This window comes from Peromyscus maniculatus, chromosome 21 (assembly GCF_049852395.1).
Source record: "Peromyscus maniculatus bairdii isolate BWxNUB_F1_BW_parent chromosome 21, HU_Pman_BW_mat_3.1, whole genome shotgun sequence".
Taxonomy (NCBI): domain Eukaryota; kingdom Metazoa; phylum Chordata; class Mammalia; order Rodentia; family Cricetidae; genus Peromyscus; species Peromyscus maniculatus.
In genome coordinates, this window is record NC_134872.1 from 20,201,285 (window position 1) to 20,228,619 (window position 27,335).

A 27,335-nucleotide genomic window follows, 5' to 3' on the forward strand; every position below is an offset into this window, starting at 1 on the left:
AGGATGAAGTGCAAAAACTGAGCAAAAATCCAAGGGAAGTCAAGTTCACTGAGCATTTACCATATGCCTGGTACTTGCAAACTTGTTAACTCTCAATCCATGCATCCTTCCCTGCAGCCACAGGAGGTAGGTACCACTGTAACGACTATTGGACTCAGAGACATAGCTGTATGCTGACCTCTGTCCCAGATGCCTCTGGAAAAGCAATGATGTCATTCCGAAATGAGGGATTGTGGCGCCCACTTATGGGGTTGAGCCATATACGACATGTTGATAACCCTCGGACGTTTCAACAGTTAAAACACAAAATAGGACCTAGTTTAACTTTATTACCTTCCAAACATACACTCCTTAAAAATTAAGTATGGCATAAATAACATTGTAACAAAGTTATTTTAAATATTCATCACTTTTACAACCCTTTCAACTTCTTTATGCTTTCCACCCAAGAGCCTTCTGATGGCCTCGTTCACACAGTAAATAATGCTAATCTATTACGTGTGCTTCCATTAGCACACAGTGTGTGAAAATGGACACAGCCAAAGCTGGGGAGAGAAAGGGGAATGTGGTTCATTAGTCCCCGCTAAATAATGAATATATTTGAAATAATATGATCATTAAGTACAAATTAGCATAACTGCTAGAAATGCAAATTTTTTCAAAAGTTGAACATTTCCTTCAGATAAACTCTTTGGCTAAAGTTCTGAATACTTAATTGTTCTGTTTTCACAAAACAAAGGCAGACCAGCAATTCAACATAATGAGCTGTCTAGATAAAAAAAAAAAAATGTATAACAGAACATAGCTAGTGTCTTCTGTTTATTCTTCTAGACTCATCTCTACCCTCTCCTAACCTGCCCTGCTCCCCAGTTCCACTGTATGGGAACACTCATTTAATAGGCCTCCTCCTTCTCAGAGCTCGAGCTGGGTCACTGGGGACATGAACCAGAAAAGCGAGTGAGAAGTGGTTCTACTCTCAGCTGCCTCGCTGCTGGGTCACCGTCTTTTGAGAATCCTCCACCGAGGAAGATGACTACAATCCCTATGCTGACCTCTTCTCTCTGGATAATGGAACCTGGTCCATCCCTGACTCTGATAACGCCACGAGTTAGCAGATGTGCACCATACCATTATTCCCCTGACACACAAGCCACCCTTTTGCAAATGGCACCTTTTCTCAATCCACCTCAATTACTGTTTTTCACTGTGTTAGTTTTTTTTCTTTGCTTTCTTTCTTTCTTAGAAATTTGACTATAATGATTGATGCCAGGAGAGTGACCCAGAAATTGACCTGTGTGTGTGTGTGTGTGTGTGTGTGTGTGTGTGTGTGTGTGTGTGTGTGTGTTGGAGTGGAGGAGAAGCTGGGGTGGAATTAGAACCTATGATGGGAGAGAAATGAGTAGTTTGCCCAGGGTGAAGGAGCTGGTGTTCATGTGGGACTTGAGAATGTGACTACATCACCCAGAAAGGGAGTTACTAGTCTGCTCAATGAGTTGACTGACAGCTGAACTCACTATCATCCAACAGACAATTAAGTTGATGAGCCTCAATATTGAAGGGAGGATCCTGACAGCCAAGAAGTTGAATTCACATATAAACTGTTTACTATTTCCTGACCATCACTCCTAGCCATGCCCTCACCAAGATCTTAATAATGCCTGGAAGAGGGTCTTCACCATCACTGGTCACTATGGTACCTGACTATACACTGTAAGCCAACTCCTGAGTATAGGATGCTTGGAACCATATTTGCAACGGAGACCATGCTAAGGATCGCATTCCCGACTCGCTAGTCTGTTGACATATTTGTGTTTTTCTAATCCTTAAACGAAATTTTATACTATGAATGAGGAAGAGAAACAGGGATGGAATACTTCCCTGTGTGTACAAGGGTGTGCACTTGTGTGCAGGTACATACACACACTAGAGGTCATCACCTCAGGTACCGTCCTCGGAGTCTCTACTGAGAGAGTGTCTCTCACAAGTTTGGAACTTGCCGATCAGGCTAGATCCTAGACCAGCAAGCTCCAGAGGCCCACCTCTCTCCACCTCCCCTGTGCCAGGATTTCAATCACTTGTCTCATTGCCTAGCTTTTTATATGGAAATTGGGGACCAAACTCAGATTGTCATGATTGCATGGCAAGACCCTTTATGAACTGATCTCTCTCACCAACTCACAATTAAATAGTCTTAAGGTAAATTTCCAGTAAAATCTATACCAATCACTAATGAATTGCACCTGATTACACGTGACGCGAAAATCAAGGCGTAGTCTTTATAAATCGGGCACAAGGCAAACACAGAGCTGGTGGGAAAGCTTGGGTCAAAGGTCAGCACTCCTCACACATCTTCAGGGGCCATTTTTCCTAACCACCACAAGTCCTCTATGTCATCTACAAAGCAGGAGGAATGTTATCTACCTCCCATCATCGCAAGGAAGCAAGACAAGGTCTGACGGGCACAGTGACTCAGTTAACCCAGCAAGTCAAGCTTGCTCCTGCAGCACCTGTAAACCAGAACAGCGGACCTGGGGATGTGGAGAGTTGTCTGTTAATCTCATTTTATACCCTGGTTCCTGACCCAGACCAGCATATATATATTCTATATGACTTGAATGAAGGTGTGACTGCGTTCGAGGAGGCTACATGAGAATGGTCGCTTTATCCTCTTTTCTTCTCATCCACCTGAACTCAGTCCCACATCCTCATGGGTCACCTTTACAGTCAGAGATACACTCCTCTCTGGGGTGAGCCCTCCATCTCAGCGCATGGGTGCTGCTGTGACAAATATGACAGCAGCTGGTGGCTTAGAACCAACAGAAATATTTCCTTCAGTCACAGAGATTGGAAGTCCAAGATCAAAGAAGGAGCCCACTTGGTGTCTTGAGACGCTCACTTTCTCCTTCCTAGGTGGCAGCTTCCTGTGTCTTCACTTGGAAGAACAAAGCTTCCTCTACTAAGCCACTAATCTATCTGGGGTAGGGGTTCTCCCCTCAGGCTTCATTCACCTGGAAATGCCTCACCCCAGTAATACGCACACATGTCCTTCAATATACATGTTTTAGGAGAAGACACATTGAGACCACAGCAATTCCTATCCTGGAAGGAGTGTTACAAGAAATAAATTACATAGAGATTGAAATATGTAGAAATACAGACTACTCCATAAATTTTGTTTCCTTCCCTCTCGTCCCTTTAGTATTTCTAATGCTGAATGCATTACAGGCGCTGAAATAAACATTTGTGATGTGCCGCTGGATGAAGTTCTCATTTGGAGAGCCCACACGCTAGTCATTCCTTTTATGAAACTCCTAAATATCAGATTACTGCCCATGGGGTTGCAAAATATTTCTATGCCTTTTATGGTTAAAATGCTCCAAGAATTTGGACTCGATCCCACTTGTGAAAGTTATTGCAATAAATCCAAAATGAACAGACACAGAAAATAGTTAACATTCAGCAGTTAAAACTTTGAAGAGGCGAGAGACACAGTTTCTTCTACCTCTTGTGATTCTGCAAATCGTAAGAGACAGTTTAAAGCATTTACCCCGAAGAGGCTCACCTAATCATCCCTAATGGGAGACATCAACTCATGTCACCCAAGGATTATTCTTAAAAATGCACATATTGTCTGACTTTACTTGGAATAAACAAAAAGCTTAAATTAAATTATTGCTTAGACACAGAGCCATTAAACTAATATAAGGCCAGACATTTGGAATTAAATCCATTTAAGAGAGTCACCTTACATTAAATCGTGGCTACAGTATCTGCATTGTTTTTGAGCTTTTTGCCCCGGTCATAAAAACTCAGTTAAAAAAAAAAAAAGTCCACAGTAGGTGCACACAGTAGGTGCATGGCACTTTTACACGAATTCTGAAAACCAGAGCCTTCAAGGGAATCTATTGAATAAACAACAGTCAACACGAATACCCACTGAACCATTAAAGACAAGCACTCAGAGGTTCTAAAGGTCATTAAAACCACTAGTGCCCTGACTTCTCCTTTCAAAACAAAACAATCCAAAAGTCCACGAATCCACGTCTCAAGGTCAGTTCAGTGACATCCCCTCAGTCACAACTTTTCCCTGGGACTCCAGCAGCACACCAGGGCCTGATATGTAACACCTGATGGGGGACACTGGATTTATAGGTTTATGTGTTTGGCAGCTTTGCAAAAACCCACATTTTCCTTTCAGATGAAAGGAAATATTTTCAGTCACAACAACAAGCAAACCAAAAACCAAAAACTCATCTCATCATTCCAAAATGAGGAAGTAAGTTTAGTGGGGTGGGCATGCGTCACAGTATGAGACTCGATGAGCACCCCATGGTTGAGAAAGGCAGGCTTCTACACACCAAACACAGGCAGGGAGGTTTAAGTACATAGTTTTCTTATTTGCCAAAAATGAGGCAAAAAAGAAATTTGCCTGATGGCTGTTTTTCCATTGAGCTCTGTGGGTGGTTGTTAATAAACTTTGTTCTACGCTACAAATTCCTAATTCTAAAACAGTATTATTACTGGAAAGCTGAGATGCTGAATCAGTATGTGTGTGCATGTATGTTCCTGTGTGTGCATTTGTGTGTATATATGTCATCTATGTATGTGTCTATGTGTGTCCATGTTTATTTGTGTGTTTGTGACTGTCTCTGTATATGTGTGTTTGTGTGTGTGTGTGTGCATGCCTGTTTGTCTGTGTGCATACATCTGTATGCTGTGTGTAGGTGCGTGATTATGTCTGTTTGTGTGAGCCTATGTATCAATGTCTGCTTATGTCTGTCTGTGTGTATTATTTGTGTGTGTGTGTCTGTCTGTCTGTCTGTCTGTGTAGACATTGACACTGAGAGAGAGATGACCACCTTGAGATGACAGCCTCCTTAAGGCACCCTCAGGATAGCTGGAGGCCTAGCTATGTGTGTATTTGTCTGTATGCTATATGCCTAAGATATTTGTGTCTATTGTTTGCATGCCTATATGAATGTGTATGTGTGCATTTTCTGCCTATGTGTGTGTGTATGTGCCATGTGTGTGCCTGTGTACTGTCTATGTCTGTATGCTGTTTGTGTGTGTGTGTGTGTGTTGCACAAGTATGCTATCTGTGTACAGTCTGTCTATGTGTATGTCTACGTCTGTATGCTGTCTGTCTCTGTGTGTGAGCTGTCTGCTTATGTGTGTGTCTGTGTTTGTGTGTGCTGTCTGCATATATGTATGTTTATGTGTGTGTATATTGTCTGACCATGTGCATGTCTGTGTGTGCATGCTGTTGGGCTGTGTGCATGTCTGTGTGTGTATGTTGTCTGACCATGTGCATGTCTGTGTGTGTTTGTTGTCTGACTATGTCCATGTCTGTGCAGACATCACACTGAGACAGTAGTAGTAACCTTGGGATGGCACTTTAAGGAGCCCTCAGAGCTCACTGGAGAGACCATCCATGTCTGTTGAACAGTCTGAGCCGTGTGTGGTTGAGGTGCTACTTATCCTCTTTGAATATGCAATCAATGCAGAAATGTGCTCACTCTCCCAAACAGTAGGAATACATTAACAATACAGCATAAAAGCTTACAAATAATTCCATATTCTTCAAGTGTAAAAAAATACTGTATTCAAAACTTAATCATTTTGGCTTGTGTGTCTCATTCTGATACTATAGCTAGCCCAGAACACTCTCTAATCAGGGAAAGCAGAAAGGGATGATTCCCAAGGTCCATCTCAAGGCCTTGGATCTTCCAGGACTGTCAGGACCTGAGATACTGTCTTAGTTTGGGTTTCTATTGCTGTGATGAAAAACCATGACCAAAAAGCAAGTTGGGGAGGAAAGGGTTTATTCAGCTTATACTTCCACATCATTGTTCATCATCAAAGGAAGTCAGGACAGGAACACAAACAGGGCAGGAACCTGGAGACAAAAGCTGGTGCAGAGGCCATGGAAGGGTGCTGCTTACCGGCCCGCTCCATGTGGCTTGCTCAGCCTGCTTTCTTATAGAACCCAAGACCAGAGTAGTACCACCCACAGTGGACTGGGCCCTCCCCCATCAATCATTAATTAAGAAAATGCCCTACGGGCTGCATATAGCCCAACTTTATGGAGTCATTTTCTCAATTGAGGGTCCCTCCATTCAGATGGCTTTAGCTTGTGTCAAATTGACTGAAAACTGTTGCTGGAGGGCTTCTCTCCAGGTTCCCCAAGCCTCGCAGTCCCACAATCCACTTATAAAATAATCACTCAGACGCTTATATCACTTATAAACTGTATGGCCGTGGCAGGCTTCTTGTTAACTGTTCTTTCATCTTAAATTAACCCATTTTTATAAATCTATACCTTGCCACGTGGCTGGTGGCTTACCGGCGTCTTTAAATGCTCTTCTCCTGGCTGTGGCTACAGTGTCCCTCCTCCTTCTTCCTGTTTCCCCAATTCCTCTCTCTTTGTCCCGCCTATACTTCCTGCCTGGTCCCGCCTATACTTCCTGCCTGGTCACTGGCCATCAGTGTTTTATTTATATAGAGAGATATCCACAGCAGAAAACTGTCTAGCACAGGGAGTGGAATGTGGTAGTTTGAATGTAATTGGCCCCCATAATCTCATAGGGGTGACACTGTTAGGAGGTGTGGCTTTGTAGGAGTAGGTATGGCCTTTTTGGAGGAAGTGTGTCACAGTGAGTCCAGGCTTTGAGGTTTCCTATGCTCAGGATACCACCCAGTATCTCAGTCAACTTCCTGCAAGATGTAAGACTCTTCTCAGCTACTACTCCAGCACCACATCTGCCTGCCTACCACCAGGAAGATAATGGACTAGACCTCAAACTGTAAGCAAGGCATGCCAATTAAATGTTTTCTTTATGAGAGTTGCTGTGATCATGGTGTCTCTTCACAGCCATAGAAACCTGGATCCAAAAGAGCCTGGATCAAGGTAATGATGTGGCAGGGAAAGGCTGCATGTGCAGAAATGAGATTGGCATTGCAGAAGTGATCTCCTCCAGGCATTGGCTGGCCTGGGCTGTGACCGGCAGCTCTCTCTTCTTGGGAGGAATGTCTCTGCAGCTGAGTGGAAGCTCTCGTGGGAGCCAGGCCACAAGATAGTTAAATGCTCAGAAGCCAGAGGAAAGCAGGCCAGTCAGCATGATTCTGAAGCGCGGCTTTGAGAGTCAGGGGTCAGGGGTCAGCATCTCACCTCAGGAAGTTTGAAACACACAAGCCAAGTCAACTGAGTCCATGGCTGAATGGACGTGGTCTGTCCCTGTTCCCGCCTGTCTGAGAGAGATAACAAGTCACCGAGCCCTAGACAACGTCCACTGAAGAAATGCCTGTGACTGGACTCAAGGAAGAGAAAAAGAGGAGGGCAGAGAAAAAATATTTGAAGAGACAGTGGCCAGTTTGTAGCCAGGTTTACAAGAACCATTAACTCACAAATCCAAGGAGACCAATGAACTCCAAGCTTGAGACACTTAGAAGAAACCAAGCCACAAGACCTAATGCCAAAAACTGACAATAAAGAGAAGCCTTAAAAGCCTCCAGAAAATAAGGTCATGCTGTACCCACATGGAGGACTGGACCGAAGACAGGCACGGGAGCAAAACTGTTGCTGAAGACAGTGGATCACAAAGGGGAAGCGAACTGTCAACCCACCACTGTGTGTGCCACGTGCAAGTGAAATACTTGACAGGCGTACAAAAGCTTACAAGTTCGCCATGGGCAGACTCACATGGCAGGAAATGTTCCGGGATGTTCCCGAGGCAGGGGAAAGGGGAACACGGTAGAAGTCCGCAGTTCCACGGAAAACCGTGAAGCAAATTTTGACTACTAAGATAAGGCGTGGCAGGAAGTGAAAATGAAAGCAAGTGTGTTGTTGGATTGGTGTCATACAGAAACCAGAACAGAAGAGAGCGTCGGTACGTGCACCGACAGGAAAGAGATAAGAAAAAAAAAAACGCTGTCACAAGTGGCTTTGCACAAACCGGTAGACTATCGTTTAAAGAAGATTGGATTAAGTTGAGGATATACAGCGTCCCCACCTAAATAATCACCCGAAACTTAGAGCCAAGAAGTAAACAGAGAAGTGGAGACGAAGTATAATTATTCTCAGTCCTAAAGAAGGCAGAAAAAGAGACAATGGGGGAACCAGGAGCAAATAGATACCAATGGTAACAAGGGTGGATTTAAACCCAACTTAATCAACAGTCACATTAAATGTCCCAACCCATAAATAACAGCACCAAGCAGGTGATCCAACCATACTAACCTTTCATGACACCCACTTCAAGTACAAGGGCGCAGACACACTAAACGTGGATGAGAGTGGATATCAAACATCTCAGTCTCTCTCCCCACTGTTGTGATAAAAACACCCTGACAAAAACAGCTTATTGAGGAACGGAACGTTTATTCTGACTCTGGATTCAAGGGCACATACAGTTCTTCATGGTGGGGTGGGAAGTCAAGGCCGCGGGCTCTCTAAGCAGGCGGGCACATCATATCCCCAGGCTGGAAGAAGAGCTGTGGACACTTGGCTGCCGTTCACCTCCCTCTCTCCATTTGCGTAATTGAGGATCCCGGCCGGGGAATGATGCCACCCACGGTGGGCAGGTCTTCCCAGTTTAATTCATAGAGTCAAGATATTCTCTCATAGACATTCCCAGAGGCTAACGTTAATCCAGACAATCCACTCCCCCTCCCCTGCATAGAATCTTGCCCAGAGGCCAAGCTCTTGGTGACTCTAGATTCTGTCAAGCTGACATTTAACGCTGACTATAACACCCAGTTAACAGTAATAAAAACAAAGTAGTAATGATTTTATAATCATCTGTTGATGTCAGGCCTCAGAAATCACCAGTGAGAAAGGCATTCCATAGTGGCAAAGAAGCCAGTTCAATAAGAACACATACCAATCGTGTACATTCAGGTGCATAACAGACACTCAAAATACATGAAATAAAATTCAGCAGAACTGTGAGAAGTAGGTAAATCCATTAGAACAGATTTCAACACCTCCTTTTAAGAATTGATAGACTTGGGCTGGAGAGATGGCTCAGCAGTTAAGAGCACTGGCTGCTCTTCCTGAGGTCCTGAGTTTAATTCCCAGCAACCACATGGTGGCTCACAACCATCTGTAATGAGATCTGGTGCCCTCTTCTGACCTGCAGGCAGAACACTCTATACATAATAAATAAATCTTAAAAAAAAGAAAAAGAAAAAGAAAAAAAAAAAGAATTGATAGACTTAAGAAGATAGAATTACCAAATATGTAAACAATTTGACTGATGCTAGGAAACGATTCCGTATCATTGACATTCATAGGACAACAACAGAGAAAACTTACTCAACTATGCAAACAAAAGATACTGAGAAAGGAGCCCGTGCCCTGGACCATAACACAGACCCTGAACTAATATCAAATGATTGACATATACAAAGTATATTATTAATCACAACTGCATTCAGTTAAAAGTCAGTAACAGTAATCTCACCTGTGTACAACCAACAGTTCCCAATAACGGGCCGGTACAAGAAATATTCAGAGAAACTTGAACTGTTTGAAAACAAAAGGAAAACTTGTGTGAGAAAGCGAAATCAGTACATGGAGGGGACAGGTCAGTTTTCGTCATCGGTGTGCGACCAGTCAGCTGACCGGGCCCCCGGTGGATGACCCCGGGCCTCTGTGATTGTGGACAGCACTGATTAAATTCAGTGGGCTAGGGAGAGAAGAAAAGAAGGAAGGGAAGGAGGAGGGGGGCCGGAAGCTGAGAGGAGAGCTCAGTAGGAAAATCCAGGGATCTGGAAGGAGTTGGGAAATGAATAAGAATGAATATGATCAAAATACATTACATACATGTAGGACATTCTTAAAGAATTATATTATATTAAAAAAATGGTAGCTCTATGGCCTCCACTTTCAACTTGAAATTCTAGCACGTAAGAGAAGATTAACTACAACCAAGCAGAGAAATAATAAAGAACAGAGATCAACTTTCAAATAATAAGAGGCTTTTTAAAAACTCATTAAAATTAGTGTCTCTATTACGGCTGAGCAGGAGAAGGCCAAGCCAGCAGCATCTGAAAGAAGAGACTGTGACCTTCCAAAGATGGAGGGAGCCTCGTGAGAAGGGCCTGGAAGGAACATGGCCAGCTCGGAGATTTTACCTCCTGTCTGACTTGGTGGGTCACTGACTCATAGACTCTGGGCAAAAACAAGCAAGCAACAACAAACAAAGAAACAAAAAAACAAAACCGAGATTCCTGACTTTAAACTGGAAACTCTCAGGAGCTGAGGCAGGGGATCAGTGGTTAACAGCACTGGCTGCTCTTGCGGAGGACCAAGGTTCATTTCTCAGCAGCACCCACATGGCTGCTCACAAATCTCTGTAACCTCAGATACAAAATACTCATATACATTAAATAAATCAGTTTTAGAAATGAAAAATATCAGATTGAACTCGAAGGAGAAGGCATGAAAGCCTTAACAGCAGAAATTAAAAAAAAAATATATACAGTAATCACAGTAGTAAGCTATGGGATGGGTCTTCAGAAAAATCAATGACAGTGAAAAGCTCCTAGTGAGGTTTTTAGAGACCACAACACTGGCAATAAATCCAGGTGTCTATGGATCAGTGAACACTCAAAGATAAATATCACTGCTGGTTTTCATACTAGGTAAAAGTAGTAAATCTGGAAAGTTTTAATAGCTGTATATCAAAAAATTGAACTAAATTTTTGCTTACAAAAAACCTCCTAAGTCCATACTACTTAATAATTAGGAAAGAAACGAAGTCAATTTTGGATGTACCTTCAGGTTATAGAAAGAGATCAAAATGACTTCTGGTCAAACCTGACCAGGACAATATAAGAAAGAAAAATTGTCTAAGCTCCCTCCTTTATGAACATGCATGAAAATAATCAGAAATAGAATATTAACATATCAAACCCAAGAATGTAGAACCTGATGGTACCCATGACCATGGTAAGTGTCTTTCTGGAGTGTAAGGAGGACCAGTCAAGGCAGCTATACACATTGTTAATGAAGGACTGTGTCATTTTTCTCACGAGATGCAGAGCAGTTGTCCCATAAATCCAACACCCATTCTTTATAAAAATCTATTAACAAACCCAGAATGAGGGGGAACTGTCTTACTATATGACTAGACTTTAAAAGTTACTACAAACACCACATCAAGCATTATCATCAATGGTCCATTACTGAAGCCTAGCCTCCTGAGAGTTGGAGAGAAGCTGTCTGTCATCAGTCTTTCTGTTTTCTATACGCTGGCAGCTCCATCCAGCCTAGAGGAACAGAAGGAATAAGCCTGGGAGTAAAAAATGGAAACGTGGGATCAGAAGTGTCTGTCATATGTGACATTACTGTATATGTAGAGTGGAAAGGCATTTGCAGGAAAATTATAAACCTGTAAAATAATTTGTCAGATAACTGATCACATGGCAAACATACAGAATAACTTCTCTATATGTCAGACAGAAGCAACTAGAAAATAAAACAATAAAATGGCATTAGAATAACATAAAAAGCAAAAAAAAAATGTCTAATAGCAAATGTCCAAGTCATATATGCATGCAGACGACAGAATATGGCGAGCAAAACTGAACCTGTACCTGGCATTTGGATTTTGAAGTGTATGGAGAAATGGGAGGAGGGCTTGAGAAACGGATCAGGGATTAAGCTCATGCAGAGGACCCTAGCTCAGTTTCCAGCACCCACATTTGTCCTATATCTCCAGTGCCAGGGACTCCACTGTCCTCTTCTGACCTCCACAGGCAACTGTACTCATGTGCACACTCACCTCCACCCAACCCCCACATGCACGTAATGAAAAATAAAAATAAATGTTTAAAAATAAGTAAATAAAAATAATTTAAGAAAGGCAAAGACTAGACAAAGCAATGCTGAAGATTTAAATTAGGGGCTTTGTATTACTGTTCCAGGAGTTAGAAATTTATAGTGATTTCAGAACACTGATTAATTCATACTAGCATAAATATAGGCAGAGCATTGGTAAGAAATAAAAAGGGGGAAATTCACCTATATTTATATAGTCATTTACTATATGACATGGTATTGCAGAGAGAAAGAGGTAATTATTTTCAATACTAATTTCAACAAATGATTAAGGGTCTAGGTCAATATTTCACAAGGAAAATAATGAATTTGGACCTTTAGCTCACAATATGAGGAAATATTCTTTCCAGGTAAATTACAAATCTCAACATGGAGACAAACTACTTAAACTTCTAGAAGATGGCATCACAGCCTTCAACAGGACACACACATACACACACACACACACACACACACACACACACACACACATCACAGCATTAACTGTGAAAGAAAAATTGATAAACTGGGGCAAGAGAAAGGCACAGTTGGTTAAGGACCCATACTGTTCTTGCAGACAACTCCAGTTCAGTTCCCACACCCACACTGGGCAGCTCACAATGACTCCAAGGGATCCACCACCCTCTTCTGGCCGCCTTGGGAATCTGCACTCACATGCACATACCTGCACACAGACACATACACACATAGGCAGAACTGAAAATAAACATTTTTAAGTTGTTAAACTGCACTTGATACGAAGGAATTCTTTTCAGCAAAAAGCCCCACGAAGAGGACAGATGTTGAAGAAACTAGAAGATAAAATATGTCTGTCAAAAGATACAGCAACATAAATAAATAAGAAAATACCAGTAAGATGAACATAACGAACCTCCACCCAGAAATGGGCAAGAACTTGAAGGTGTATGTGTACTTCATGAGTGAAAATATTCAAATGAAAGTCTTTAATGGATTAGAAATCAAGAAAACACAAATGAACTGAGTTGGGTCTTCACTCTCACCATGGTCTCCATCAAGAGTCTCCCCGTGTCCACACCTGAAACTCACCAGGCAATACCACAAAGCTTCCCAAACTGAGGGCTACCTCGGGAGGAAGCAGAAGCCACTAGTCCTCTTGGAGAGAGGTTAGTCCCAGATCTGCACTGGTTGCATGGCTGAAGCTAGAGAGGTCCCTCAACTAGGTAGAACCCCATGGGAACAGAAACAAAGCCCACTTCTCAATGGGGAGGTTCCCCAGAATCTGCAGCCATCGCCAGGCCATCCTGGTTTCCCACCTCCCTCGGTGTAGACTTGTTTAATGCTGGCTGGACCACCAAAGGTCATTTCAAATCCTCTCTTTCCTAAACTGTCAATTCCCTCACCTGAAAAGAGCTCTTCCCCCACACCCCACACCCCCACTGCAACCCTGAGACATTCAGTTTGTCTCTATGTTTTGGGGGACCCTTATGACTTTCAACCTTAAATTATGTGTGTACATCATCTCCTCTATTTTAAATAACCTCAACTTCAAGTTAGCCACCTAAGCTCCAGTTACAGACTCAGAGGAATTAGTTTAGGGATGGTGCATGGCAGCTCTGCACACAGGATGTTTACTAAAACCCAAACTTTCCAATAGGTCAAAACACGGTTTCTCTCGAGGTTATTTAGCTCACTGGCATCTCCTCTACGCTCAACCATATTTTTTAGCTATTGATACACAAAATAATGCTAAGTATTTTCTCGGTGCATACTGGAGGAAAAAAAGCCATACTTGATAAGGAAAATAGCACAATGCAGCCACTTGCTGAACTCTTAACTGTGGCCAGGCTCAGTTAGAGCACTTACCTGCCTGTGAGGTTTGGAAGGGAAAGAAAATAACGAAAGAATCAAAGCCAAAGTCAACAAAAGAGCAAGAAAAAAAAAATTGTCCTGTAGACTCTGAACAGCCCCAAGACAGGACATTTTGATGTGTGCCAGCTCCGTGGGGAGGAAACCCAGGCTCCAGGACCACACACAGGTAGGGCTTCAGAAGACAAGGCCGCCTTCCCTCTGAGTTAGAATCTACCCTTTCCACATTACCCACGGAACCATCTAGATCATGGATTCAATTTTTTGAAAAACACATCAATTTTATGCCTATTAGAACTTTGCGGGATTCAATTTACTTTCATTTTCATAATGTTAAAATCTTTAAACACCCATTCAGGGAAAGAAAGCCAAATGGTAACTTGACTTGAAAAAAAAAAATGTGTTCTATATAGAGGCGATTGTATACTATTATTAGAGAAAATGAATCCAATTTCTGATGGTTTCACTTAGCAACTAAACCTATGTTATCGTGTGTTCCCTGCCATACCTCATGACTGTTCAAACAGTAAAAAGGGTTTGGATGGAGGTGAATGACATTGAGTGGAACTTGGCATGAGAGAACTCTGACTTGTTTGAAAAAGAAAAAAAAAAAAAAACTCAACTATTTAGGGGATTAACAGCCTAACTTAAGTCCATAAAACAAAGCTAAAAGGTTAGGAAAGGGTTGAATCCATGCACCACGGCACAGTAAAATTTTGTTAGAGGAGTTGGGAGTGGAGGCAGCCTTTCAAGGACAGCATTTAGACAGGTCACCCCAGAACTTTCCAGATGCAGTTTGGAGATGGTGGGGATCTGTGACATCGTAAGCAAAGAGCTGGAGGCCAGAAGGGAGCAGTGACCTTTCACCTCAGCTCAGGGAAGAGATCAAGCATGTTCATCACGTCTGTCTCAGAGCAACTGGACATTCCAGTCTAGGGCGCACCAAGGCAGGGCAAGCTAGCTGTGCTCCTCAGCGCGGCTCAGCTGAGCACCACGAACAGCCCCAAGTTCCTTCACACTTGACTGTGAGGACAGAGATGATGCTAAGGGAACTTTATGGAGGTTTATTTGTTTCAATATTTTGTTTTGTTTCTTGGTTTCTCAAGCAGGGTTCCTCTGTGTAGCCCTGGCTGTCCTGGATCTCACTCTGTAAACCAGGCTGGCCTCAAACTCACAGAGATCCACCCTCTTCTGCCTCCTGAGTGCTGGGATTAAAGGTGTGTGCTACCACCGCCCAGCTAATATTTTGAGTGAGCTCTGTTGTTGTTGTTGTTTATTTTTGAGATTGTATTTTAATTACATTTCTCCCTTCTCTTTCCTCGCTCCAAGCCCTCCCACATACACCCCTCCACCCGCTTCAAATTCATGGCCTCTTTTTCCTAAGTTTCAGCGTTGGAAAGTTCTTCCCAAAGTGTGGCTAAATGAAATCTCCCTATTTGGTTTCCATGAAATCAGCATGGTTTTCCATAAAGAGAGTATTATTTTTGACATGAAGCAAAGGTTAGAATCTGGGTGTGTGTTTGCATCCACAACATGATGATTTGCGTATGTGTTTTAATTTCCAAGGTCAGGGTCAGAAGGCAGGTTATAGCAATATACAATTATGGCAACCAGTCAAGCTGCCCACTTCAGTACAAAAATAAAAATACTTAGTTCACTGGGAAAATGTTTGCTCAACTACATTTAAAGTGAGTTATGAATTATTTGTGAAAACTAAATAGTTTTCCATGAAGAAACTATTCTTTAAATAGAATCAATGGTGAGGAGCTGGGGGGATGATTCAGCAACTAAGATCATTTACTGCTGAGTGGGGGGACCAGAGTTCTATTCTCAGCACTCAGATCAGGTGGCTCACAACCACCTCTAACTACCCCTCCAGGGGATCTGATGCCCTCTTCTGGCCTCTGCAGGCAACTGCACTCAAGTGCACAAAGCTCCCCTTAGACACGTACCCAGATGCATAATTAAACACAATTTAAAAAGAAAGAAACAGAGATCTGGGCTTATGTAAGAGTGTGTGTGTGTGTGTGTGTGTGTGTGTGTGTGTGTGTGTGTGTGTGTGTCTGTGTCTGTGTCTGTGTGTCTGTGTGTGTGTGTGCTACTTTCACAAATGGAGGTCAGGAGTCAGATTATGACAACAGAGTCAAGACAACCATCAAATAGTTATTCCAGTTCTCCAGGAAAAAGTCACTAGAAAAAGTTCAGGCAACTGTGTTTAAGATGAAACATTTACCAACTAATTATGAAAAGTCAGAATGCCACTCATCAAAGTCTCAAGACTCTTTCTCCACATTCATCAAGTGGGGACTTTGTCACACACAACTATGTTTGATTAAACTTCTGAGACATAGTTGTCACAAACACATGTTCACTTCTGCCCAGGCCTCTTAGATGCTTAGCAATTGATTTCCAAATCATAACACAAAGTTGAGCACATCAGGCAGGTGAAAGGCTCAGGGATGAATTTTCATTTCATTGAAGTGTTTCAGAAACAGTTTTAGAGAAAGCCACCAGGCTAAAAAAAGCCCCCTTTTGGAACACTCACTGATGGAGGAAATTATTCCAGTACATAGTCTGAGGAAGCATCACTGTGATTCTGATTTTCTGCGAAACGGACCAAACACCAAATTTCATCATTGTTTTCCCGCATCTCAGAATGATGACTTCTGACAGTTACAGTCATCTTCTGGGGATAGCAGTGATGTAAGGGTGTGTTTACACAATGACAGTGTTTGATTCCCAACTTACACTGAGGAGGGGAAAGCCTATGATGTAATTCCAAAGAACAGGCACCAGACACCAAGCTGTTTAGACAAGGTTGAGGGAGGGAGCTAAGAGCCAAGCTTCAACTCTCTAGATGTGAATACAGCATGAGGTCACAAGGAACACAACAGAAAATCCATGGGGTGCCTCTCCTGGACAAATTGGAAAAGGTCACTCTTTTACTCCTAATAACAAATTGGCAGGTAGTTGGGTGTGGCTTCTCTAAACAGGGCCTGCTCTTTCTGTCCAGGCCTTTCCTCTGAGAGCAGCGTCCCATCAGGATCACAGTAACTTAAGTGGGAGCGCCTTCCTTCTGCCTTTTTTCTCCAACTCTTTCAAAACTCCAAAAGGTAGAGGCTGAAGAATTTGTTCTCGTTGGTGGCAGGGCCCTGAGTTTCTTCATGTAGAATGTAAGTGGTGGCCACAGAGCAGTAGGTGGGGTAACTTCATTAAAAATAAACAGCAGTTGCTAAATTAGATGTAATAGCAGAACCAAAGCCAGAAAGAAAGAAATGATGGAAGGGAGAAAGGAATAAGAGATAAATGTCAAATGGACAAGAAGAGAGAAAGGAACAATGGAAGAGGAAGTAGAGGGAGGGGTGGGTGGGGGCAGAGGGGAGAAGAGAGGGAAAAACAGGCTCAGCAGAGATAGACAAAGCTTTACTCTAAAGGAAGAACTTTAACAAGTATGTGCTTTGAACACCCAAATAAATTAAGGGGAACATCCATGACATAAAAACATAGTGTAGTGGAAAGGGAAAGGGCATAACAAAGAGAAGGGTAAATGGTGACATTAAAAGATTTTAAAATATCTAGAATAATACAGAGTTTAAAACAACGATACAGGGAAACCAACCTGTGATGCGCAGAACAAGCTCCAGAGAACCACACAGTAAATGAGAAGGGTAAGACAGACAAGGGTCCCAGGTTGTTGATGGAGGAACAGCACACGGAGCCCCACTATCTCCAGAAGCTGGGAAGGGAGGACCGTGACAAGTCACCCAAACATGATCTTGGAATCCTGTTTGCAAAGTGCCAGGAGAAAGCCTTTAAAGAGCAAAGGGAATGCTCATTCTGGAAAAGGGCAAAGAATGACCAACTCCAAGACATAGTCTAGTAAAGATACTGGGCTTCAGTGGGAAAGCACCCATCGGGAAAGGATCCACAGCCAAAAGAAGAGGAGAGAAGGAGGAAGAGGAGGGGGGAAGGGAAGAAAGGAGAGAGGTGGGAGCGAGGGAGTATGCAGGGGGGATCCAATGGCGTCAGAATTTTAAGTAGCATGTTCTAATGCAATAAATTGGTAGGAAAATATCAAGGAAATTCTAGAACAGATTTGTCTCTAGAATGTCATAGTCAAGTTGGTATCCAGCTGTTCAGACAACAGGAAACAACTTCAAAATCTGAAGAAGGCTTTCTCTTGCTTATCCCTGAATCATCAATGACAAATCCCCCTCTTGTTGACAAAATTCAACCAATATTCCATGTCGCGAGCTTGGTTTCCCATAATCAGATGTCAAGATGGAGTTTGGAATCGATAACTCTGGAGGGAAAGGGGAAGAAGCTGGATTGGACAGAGAAAAATTCTGACACACAATGACAATGAACTACAAACTCAAATCTGTCCGCAGAGCATCCTTGGAGGAATAGTTACCCTCAGAGGGACCACATAGGGCACAAATGGTCACTTGTGTGCCCACCACACAAGCCACAAGAAAGCTGATTGAGACGGCTCATTAATGTCAACTGGTGGGGCCATTTTGTCCAGTTTGCTGTTCTTTGGCAGTGAATGGTCTCTGGTGGCCTTTATGTGGGAGACACACACATACATAAACCACCTTTATGTTTATCTACTGGCCTAAAGAAAAGACATTATTGCAAATAGTTGTAGGAGTTCTTTAAATGTTCTATTTCTTGTTCACAAAATGATCCCCAATAAATTTCTATATAATCCATAGTACATAAAACACCATCTGACAATACTGATTACAATTAGGAATGAAAAAGATGTGTACAGAATCAACACAACAGGAGCAGCTTGAAAGCATTTGGGTTCTCTGGGGCCACTCTGTAGCCAAAGAGTGGATCTAAACAAACACCACCAGAGAAAAGCAATCTATGCACAGAGAACAGCACTTACATAAATAACAAAGCATGATCTTTGACTCATTGCCTTCAATTAGATGATAAGCTTCCTAAAGGTAGGCCTATTTATTATTTATTTGGCACTTCTGCAGATCTAAACATAGGAAAATACTCATTAAACATTTATTGAGGCAAACCAATTGCATTCATGAAACCGACAGCAATATCATCATTTTAATATCTATGTGAATGCAACTGGAATTTATAAACACTTTAAAATTTCAAAGCTCTTCAGTTGCAGTGAAGAAGAGTCATAAATTTTCTGCTACATAAATCTCGAGAACAATTTTTACAATAGTGAGATTTTCAGTGATGTTCTCAGAATACTGAAGAAAGCTATTTAAATTGTTTCAGGTTAATTACCACATAGCTCAGAAAGTTCTAGAGCTCAAGGAAGGTACAGTCCAAACCCTTGCACAGAGCATCTCTCCAGTCAAAATAATAATAATCAGATATGTGTGCTTCCATAACTCTCTTCAAATAGCATTGGTTGTTTTTAAAATGATTTTGTTCCATGGGTCTAAAATGCAAGCCAAATAAGAATTTCTTCTTGGTCATTTCCATTCTGTCTTCGTTGTCTGTCTTCTGCGACGTGCCTCTTTGTTAAACAAGAACATTTTCTGATTTTTTCAGATGCTCAGAATGACTTAATTTAAAGGAAAGAAAATCTAAAATAATTTTGAGTGCCTAACCAGTGGTATTTTAAAATACCCTCAGGGATGAAACAATTCTGTGTCTGAACTCTGGGTGCTGATGCAGGAACAGTTCTCCCTGCTCTATATTCGTCTCTCTGTATTTTAAGTCACTGTGTAATTATGGGAAACATTAATAGCAGGTCGCCAGAGTGTTTTGTCAATGTCTGTATGCATCCTTTACATCGGTATCTGTTACAGACATTTCCCAATTTTATTGCTAAAGCTGAAAATCACCAACATCAGTGTTTTTAGATTCTATAGTCCTAGGACTAAACACAGTTTTGAAGCTCCCTTGGTTTCAAGACCATTTTGTGTATCTCTAAAAATATGGGTGGGGGGGGGGTGGCAGGGGTTTACCTTCCTGATTACTCGAAAGTCTTTCCTTATGGCATCCTTAGCTCCTTTATGCACTAGAAGGCTTTTTGGCTGTTATTGTCTTTTCTATTTTTCTTGTTTGTCTTATACAACGTTCGTTCTTACCTGTGTTTATGTACATGTCTTTAGTACTTGGCAGGTCAATTTTCAGATGTTTGACAATAAAAATCTCTTTCCTGAACATGGACACATGGACAGTGCCACGGTTGTCCCGTCAGAGTTACAAAGTAGAGCCACGTGTCACCAGGCAATGGCAGGTCCCTGGGGAAAGCCATAGCAACAGGAAGCCATAGCCATAGCATAAGGAAGGCCATTTGCAATGCCCTTGTCAACTCATGAAAGCAAATAATATCTCCATATTCATATCACATTTTTTTAAAAGAAAAAAACAAACAAGCTTTGAGCCCTAAAGATTATATGGAGAGGGAGGGACTAGATCACTGCCTTTTTTTTTTTTTTTTTGTGTGTGTGTGTGTGTGTGTGTGTGTGTATGTGTGTGTGTGTTTATACAGTTAACCTTATGACATCAATTACTTTTAAAAGATCCAAAGAAGTGTGCTTTAGAAAGTGGGTTTTCCAGTCTAAGTTTCATCTTCACAGCTGTCAGGGGCCTTGGAGCAGCGCTGCTTGCCCAGCCCTGGCCAGCACTCAGCCATCTGAACCCTCAGCCATAGCCCTAGGACTCCCAAGGCCGGAGTCTGGGATGCTGAGTTCCGTTTCCTTCCTCTTTTCTTCTTTTGTTAATCGCAAGGACCAGAGAGTAACTAAGACATTGCCACAGTAACATAAGCGCAATTAGCACCTAGCTCTTGATTTCTAAATGCCAGGAGAAGGCAACCAGTATCACCTCTTCTCCAACTGACAAAAACAAACGATACAAATAACACTGCCCTCTGAGACTTGAACCCGGAGGGACAGCAAGGAAGTTCATCCTCAGTGGTTGTTCAGGAACAATATCTATTATTTTGGCAAGTTAAAATCACCCAGAAAGAAAAAAGTAAAATGAATGCAAAATGTTGACCAAAAGTCAATATGAAAATTTTAAATCCCAGGGTCAGCATCATGGGTACGTGGGGTAGTGCAGTCAACCATTGAGGGCATCGGGTGGTGCATCCTAGCTACAAAGGCATGATGGCACCATTTCCTTCCCCTGAGGAGGGAGCCAAATTACAAGCCAGGACTGTGAACTTCCTGACCCTCTCATCTTACCCTGCAGCATCATAGAAAGTCTGAAGACTCACCTAACCTCGTATCTGATTTTCTGATTTTTCTCATCTTAGGGGAAAAATAATAACTGACCCTCAGAAATACTGATTGTTTTCGATAAGTCCAACTTAAAAATTAAATGTCTTTTCCCAGCAAAGTTCTAATTAGTGCTCAAGAAATGGAACATTGGCTTTCAGCACAATTTGCTTCATTCTGACATTTTTTTTTCTGGGAAAAAAAAATCTCCCTTACTTTGGAAAAAAGGAGGAAGAAAGCCCAGAGGACTGTTTGTCTGTATGTCACAAATATCTGCACAGGGCTGTTCAATCAAGCAATGGTCACAGTTGCTAAGGTGTGGAATCACCTCAGGTGCTCAGTAGAGGAGATAAAGAAGCTGAGTTGTGTATACACCATGGAACTTCATTCACCATAAGAAAAAACAGAATTATATCTGTTGCAGAAAGATGGATGGAGTGGAGATGGACTTAGCATTGTCCTATTGAGGGAGTTAAGTCAGACTCAAGAAGACAAATATGTTTTCTCTTTATGGGTCCTAGATTTTACATTGGTTCATAAATAATATATGTGTATATGACATAACAAGAGATGTGAAACTGTCTAGGGCAACCTTCCTAATGCTGTGACCCTTAACACAGTTCCTCATGTTGTGGTGACCCCCAACCATAATATTATTTTTGTTGCTACTTCATAACTGTAATTTTGCTAGTGTTATGAATTGTAATGTAAATATCTGTGGTTTTCCAATGGTCTTAGGCGACCCTTGTGAAAGAGACGTTCAACACCCCCCACAAAGAGGTCACGACCCATAGGTTGGGGGAATGAAGGAGATGAGGGATATGGTCATACTATATCATAGACTTGTGTGAAATGTCCTTATGAAGGCATTACTATGTATAATGAATATATGCCAGTTTTAAAATAAGGAAAATACAGGAGAGAAAAATTATTGATGGCATTGCTAGCAGTGGACCCTGAATGCTACAACACTGACCTGCCAAGCAAGATGTGCCCACTTGTGCGATGGTGGCATGGATGTTAGTGGGTAACCAACCACTGTGGGGTTGACTTTGAGGTCTGCTTGACAGAAGATAATTCACACCTGGTCCTGTAAACATCATCTAAACTCCATGGTTAGAAGTTCACAGACCCAGGAAGGAGGGATGCTATTTCTGTTTGTGTGTCAAATGGATGTGTTGGCAAACTGCCTTCTATGTATTTATGCTTATAGTCATAGGTTAGTGTCGCTCTCTGGCCTAGTGCTACTCTCGACACACACACATACATACATACATACATACATACATACATACATACACATACACACACACACACACACACACACACACACACACGCATACACATACACACATACACACAAATAATAACGGATAAAAATTTTAAAAAGAAAAAAGGATAAAAGAGAGGAAAAGGTAAAACAAAATAGAACTTCATCAATAAAGCATTTTTGTGTGCAAGCAATATTTTGTTATCTCACAATGCTATAAAATCTAGTGGAATCTGTAACAAAAGTTAGGTTAGTTTGACTTCCTGATATCAAGGCATTTCATAACAATGAATCTCTTAAGATTTTGAAGCAATAAAGTGTCTCATAATATAAAGGTTCTAGTTAATTGGATTCTGGATAAAGAGATTGAAGGCATAAATCAGCCTGGGTTAAATCCTTATCATTGCGTAATAATAAAATATTACAAGATGTAAAATAGAATAAGCCTCTAAAATAACTAAAAAACCAAAGAAAACATGTTAAGTATGATTGTATTGTTAATGTATATAATTATATAAAAGTTGCCAATTTACATGACAATATTTTTAAATATTATTATGTATAAGCATATATCCAAGTCTTTTTGTATTTTTAAATTCACCTCCTGAATTATTTATTGACAGAAAGTTCTGCCAGTGGGAGCTAAAAAAAAGATATTTAAATTTAGACAGTGTGTCTAGATTCCCTGGGAAAGCAATGAACTAGCATTTTAATTACTAGCCAATTATTCAAACCAGGTGTGAACCATCAAAACTTAACCACCACCTCTACTTAATCAAGTGTTTTCATTTGTACAGTATTTTGATTTAAAAAAATATTTATTGTATGTGTGATGTCTGTGTGTGTGTATGTGTGTGTGTGTGTGTGTGTGTGTGTGTGTGTGTGTGTGTGCGCGCGCGCGCGCGTGAACAGGCAGAGGACAATTTTTTGGCCAGTTCTGTCTACCATGTGTTTTAGGGTTGAACTCAGGTTGTAGATGGTAAGTGCTTTTACTCACTGAGACATTTCTCCAGGCTCATTTGTATGAAATCTTGATATCATCAGTTTCTAATTTGGAATGCAGGCTCAAAAGCTGTCAGATTTATACTGCACTTACATTATTTTGTTTCAACTACAAATTCCTAGACTATCAAAGCTACCAACATGTTACAAATCAGTATGTCCCTCTACAGGGGTTCTCAAAATACCCAAGCCCTCCCCCACTTCCATTGTTAGGATTAGCCCACATGACATTTTTGAGCAAAAACTATAATGAGATGAATAGCTTTCTTACTGGAAATATGTATGTTATATAAACAGTTATTGGAACCACATAATCTATATCGATATCCACCAGGCCTGTTACTTTTCAAATTTAATGAAACTGTCCATTCAGTGCAGCTGGCTTGGTCTTACAAGGGTCTGTTAGTCTTCAGAATAACAAGGCCAGGCTCACAAAGACGCATGGCAACTGCCAAGATCATAATTACTTTTATATTGATTTAAATCTAGTAAAATGTTAACATTTCTTATCTCTTGGAGAATGGTTTGAAAACATACTACTGAAATTGTGAGTTAGAAAAAGGGACTTTTTTTTTTAATCTACATTTGGACCAAATATTCACCATAAACACTTTAGAGGATGATGTTCCCTAGACTTTATGACCATAGAGAGAGCCACTCTAGAATTTATATTTTGATTCTGTTTCTGTTTGCTAAGATTGATTTATCTATCTCCTGTCTAGTTAGCTAAACATGTCATTATAAGCAATATATATCATTTGAAAATAATGTGGTCTATGCAAACAACTTACAAACACATCCCAATTACAAGTAATAAGTGCACTCTGTGGTAATGCCTTCAGTTCTGATTGATTAGCTTGCCAGCTCTAAAATATCCCAGCCATTTTTAAAGCCTGCTGTAATTCTGACCTGCTTAGCTTTTGCTTCATTTAAAGCATGCATCTTACCCATTTTACTGTGTTTTAAGATAAAGTTTACAGCGACTACATGCCTCCAAAGGAAGATTAAATTACTTACAGTCGTTTTGAACCCATAGAGAAACACAAACTCACGTGAAACCTACCATCCCGAGTTGGGGCAACATCGAATTTTTCCAGTTCAGGAAACACACAGTCTATTTGAGACACTTCATTAAAACCCGGATAAGGACAGAATGGGCCTCAGCTGCCGCAGCTTGAACCAATCACACTAGAGTGCCCTCCTGTGGAGGTTTGCTAACAGCTTCCTTTGCCTGCCCTTAAGGAAGATTTTTCCACCGGCAGTGGTAAAAAATCAAGGCATTCAGAATTATAGAAATTCTATCCAGTTGAATCACTTCTTCAATTTGTAACTAGACATAAGGCTGCTTTTCAAATCCAAAAGGCATTTACAGTTCATAGGATTTGCAGATCAACATGCATGAAAGGAAGACCAGCTTTGCCTCTTTATATCTTAATTATTTCATTGAAGTAGCTTTTCCCTTGATTTTTAACTTAAATAATTAAGTATTAGAAGGGGAAACAGAAAACTCTGACCCTGGAGTAGGAAAATAAATTCTTCATTGAAGACATTTTTCAGATTTGTTCAGTGAAAACCGTTTTCATGTTGGAAGCATAAAGACTATAGATCTGTAACGACGACAAAAAAAAAATTGCAACCAAGTTTAATTTAATTAGACTATATACTCATTTACACTCATTAAATGTATGGAAAAGGTGACTTTTTCAAGCCATTAAACTTTTAGTCCCACTTGAAGAGATACCTTTTTCACCTAGGATAATTGCATTTAACTTATTGTTTGTCCCCCAAAAAAAAAAATGGTTTATTTATGTTTCTCTCCCAGCACTGACCCTCCTTTTATGCTCAGTTTTCTGGAAATGGAAATATGGTCTCTGCTATATGAGACAGATACACACATACATAGACACACACTCACATATACCCCAGTATCTTTTCCTCTTCAAAAGAATTTCTAAGTAGATTGCAACATATCCAAAGTCCTCCAATTGGTGGACTCAGATGCCCTATATTTCCTGTTATGTTTCCTCTTTTCCTGCCCCAACACATGGCTTCCCTATGCAGCCTTTTGAATTCATTAATGCTGAAGACCCCTACTACTGCTCAAAATTCAAAGCCCACCCTTCTTCTCTAGTGGGAAATTAAATGGGTGTTAAGAACCACTAGACCAGTGAGTGGTTCTCACCCTTCCTAATGCTGGGACTCTTTAATACAGTTCCTCATTCTGTGGTGACCCCCAACCATACAATTATTTTCATTGCTACTTCATAACTGTCATTTTGCTACTGTTATGAATTATAATGTAGACATCTGTGCTTTCTGACAGTCTTAGGCGAGCCCTGTGAAAGGGTCCTTCGACCCACAAAGGGGTCGTGACCCAAAGGTTAAGAACTAGTGCACTGGCCCCTAATGAAGACTCTCTTTAGGAAGTAGAGGGGGTGACCAGAGAGCTCAGAAGAAAACGAGGCTGCTTTCTGCAGGTTTTGACTTAAAAATACAATGGATTTTTTTTTTTGTCTCTTCATGTAAATCTCTTTAAATCTGCCTCCTTCAAATGGAAATGGGAAAACACTGGATTTTCAAAGTCTAAATGTCTGTAATTACAGACTATTAGGTAACTGCAGAGCTCATAACTTGAGAAAAGAGCTCAGCTCTGTCTGAAGCCGAAGCCGTGATCAAGAGATTATGAGTAAGCATTTCTACACTAGAAGTGGAGGACACAATCTTCAAAACAGAAATAGCATGAGAAAATGCACGGTAGAGTGGGAGACGGTGTCAGCTTCCTTTAGTAAAAATGGCTTCATTAGCAGGACCAGATTAGATTAGAAGCATAATTGAGAAATTCAACCTGCCCAAAGAGTCACCTAAAAATCTCAGAAAAAGGACGTTAGGGAGTTACTGGGGGAGGGGGAGTGGATATGTTCAATGTAGAATACACACTTGTATGAAGATATTGTTGTATAACACAGTGCTGTATATATTGAATATATATGATGAGAATTAAAATTAAATAACGACAAAAATTAAAGTGAAGTAATTTTAGTGCTGGGCATCTTTTGTGATCTGGGTTTAAAAAAAAAAATTCTAGAAAAATGAGTTGCCAAGGCCAGGAATTTATGAAGTTCCATCAACAATCAAGGGTGATATCCAACACACCTACTTAACAGATCAGGCTAAAACAAGTAAGATCAAATTGGGCCACAGCTGGATGATGTCCCTCAAATGGATTCATGATGACCCTCATGGCATCCCATACTTCAGGAGATGCCCTCTCCAGAAAACTAAATAGCACCAGAGAGACAAGACCTTCTTAGACCCCAAGATAATAAAGCAATCTTCTGTCAATCGGTTTGGACAATGTCATAGAAGTGAAAATTAACTAAGAGTGGGTAATTGTGATCCTTAAATACCGAGTCTGCATTTGGCACCAAGAGACCCTGGGCCAACCAGTCTCAGAGCTATCTGCCCCCAATAGTGCTTAGTCTCCGCCCCCACCTTCCCGGGGAACCAACCCACTGTCCCAGAGAGGTCCCCCTCACAACGTGAAGATCTTCCTTCCACAGCACAAGATTCAGCTGGGAATGTTAACGTTGTTTATCACCGAAGTCCCTTTGGGGTTAAGTTTGTTTATTCCTAAAGTACTTTTCCTCTCCGCTTTTCCTGTCACATGAGCTACCGCAACAGCAAGTTAGGAAAGCTAGAGGGAGGAGGGGAGGTGTGGGGAGGCAGGACTCGGACTTGTCTCCTGAAGGGCTTTGGGGTTTGAAGTCCTACGGGGTGGGGGTGGGGGGCATCGTCATGAGTCAGGTGGAAAAACGATGGAAACAAATATTGACACCCACTGCAACACTCAGGTCGGCACTAGCTAGTGTAGTATCTTTAGATTCTGGCTTTAAAAAATCAACCGTCAATTAACTGCATTTGAATTGTAACTTGCTGTAACTGGATATGATTGGCTAAAATAAGTCCTCCCTAATATCTCCTTCTTAGGTGATGTAGGATTACGGGAGCTATGGTTTATTACTTTCTTGGTCATGAAAGACTGCTAACCAGGTGGAAAGTGAGTGAGACAGAGGCCATGTGACCTAATAGTTTTGGCAGTCAAACTTCAGTGTGGCTTGTGATTATTGTTTGGGGGAGGGGAAGATTTGTGGGAATAGCTTTTGTATTGGTTTGTTTT

General features: G+C 41.3%; 1 protein-coding gene across 6 annotated transcripts in view; it reads left to right on the forward strand.

Annotated features, from left to right (window-relative positions):
* The window catches only part of Cabcoco1 (ciliary associated calcium binding coiled-coil 1), a 134,090-nt gene that overhangs the window by 72,947 nt on the left and 33,808 nt on the right, over positions 1–27,335 (forward strand). The window contains exon 6 of one of the 6 annotated variants that reach the window (XM_076557052.1): positions 917–1,174. The exons of the other annotated variants lie outside the window; for them this stretch is intronic. Coding sequence (XP_076413167.1) covers positions 917–961 — 45 coding nt within the window. The 3' untranslated portion in view covers positions 962–1,174. Of the gene's footprint in view, positions 1–916; positions 1,175–27,335 lie in introns of those variants that run through there. 6 annotated transcript variants of the gene reach the window in all.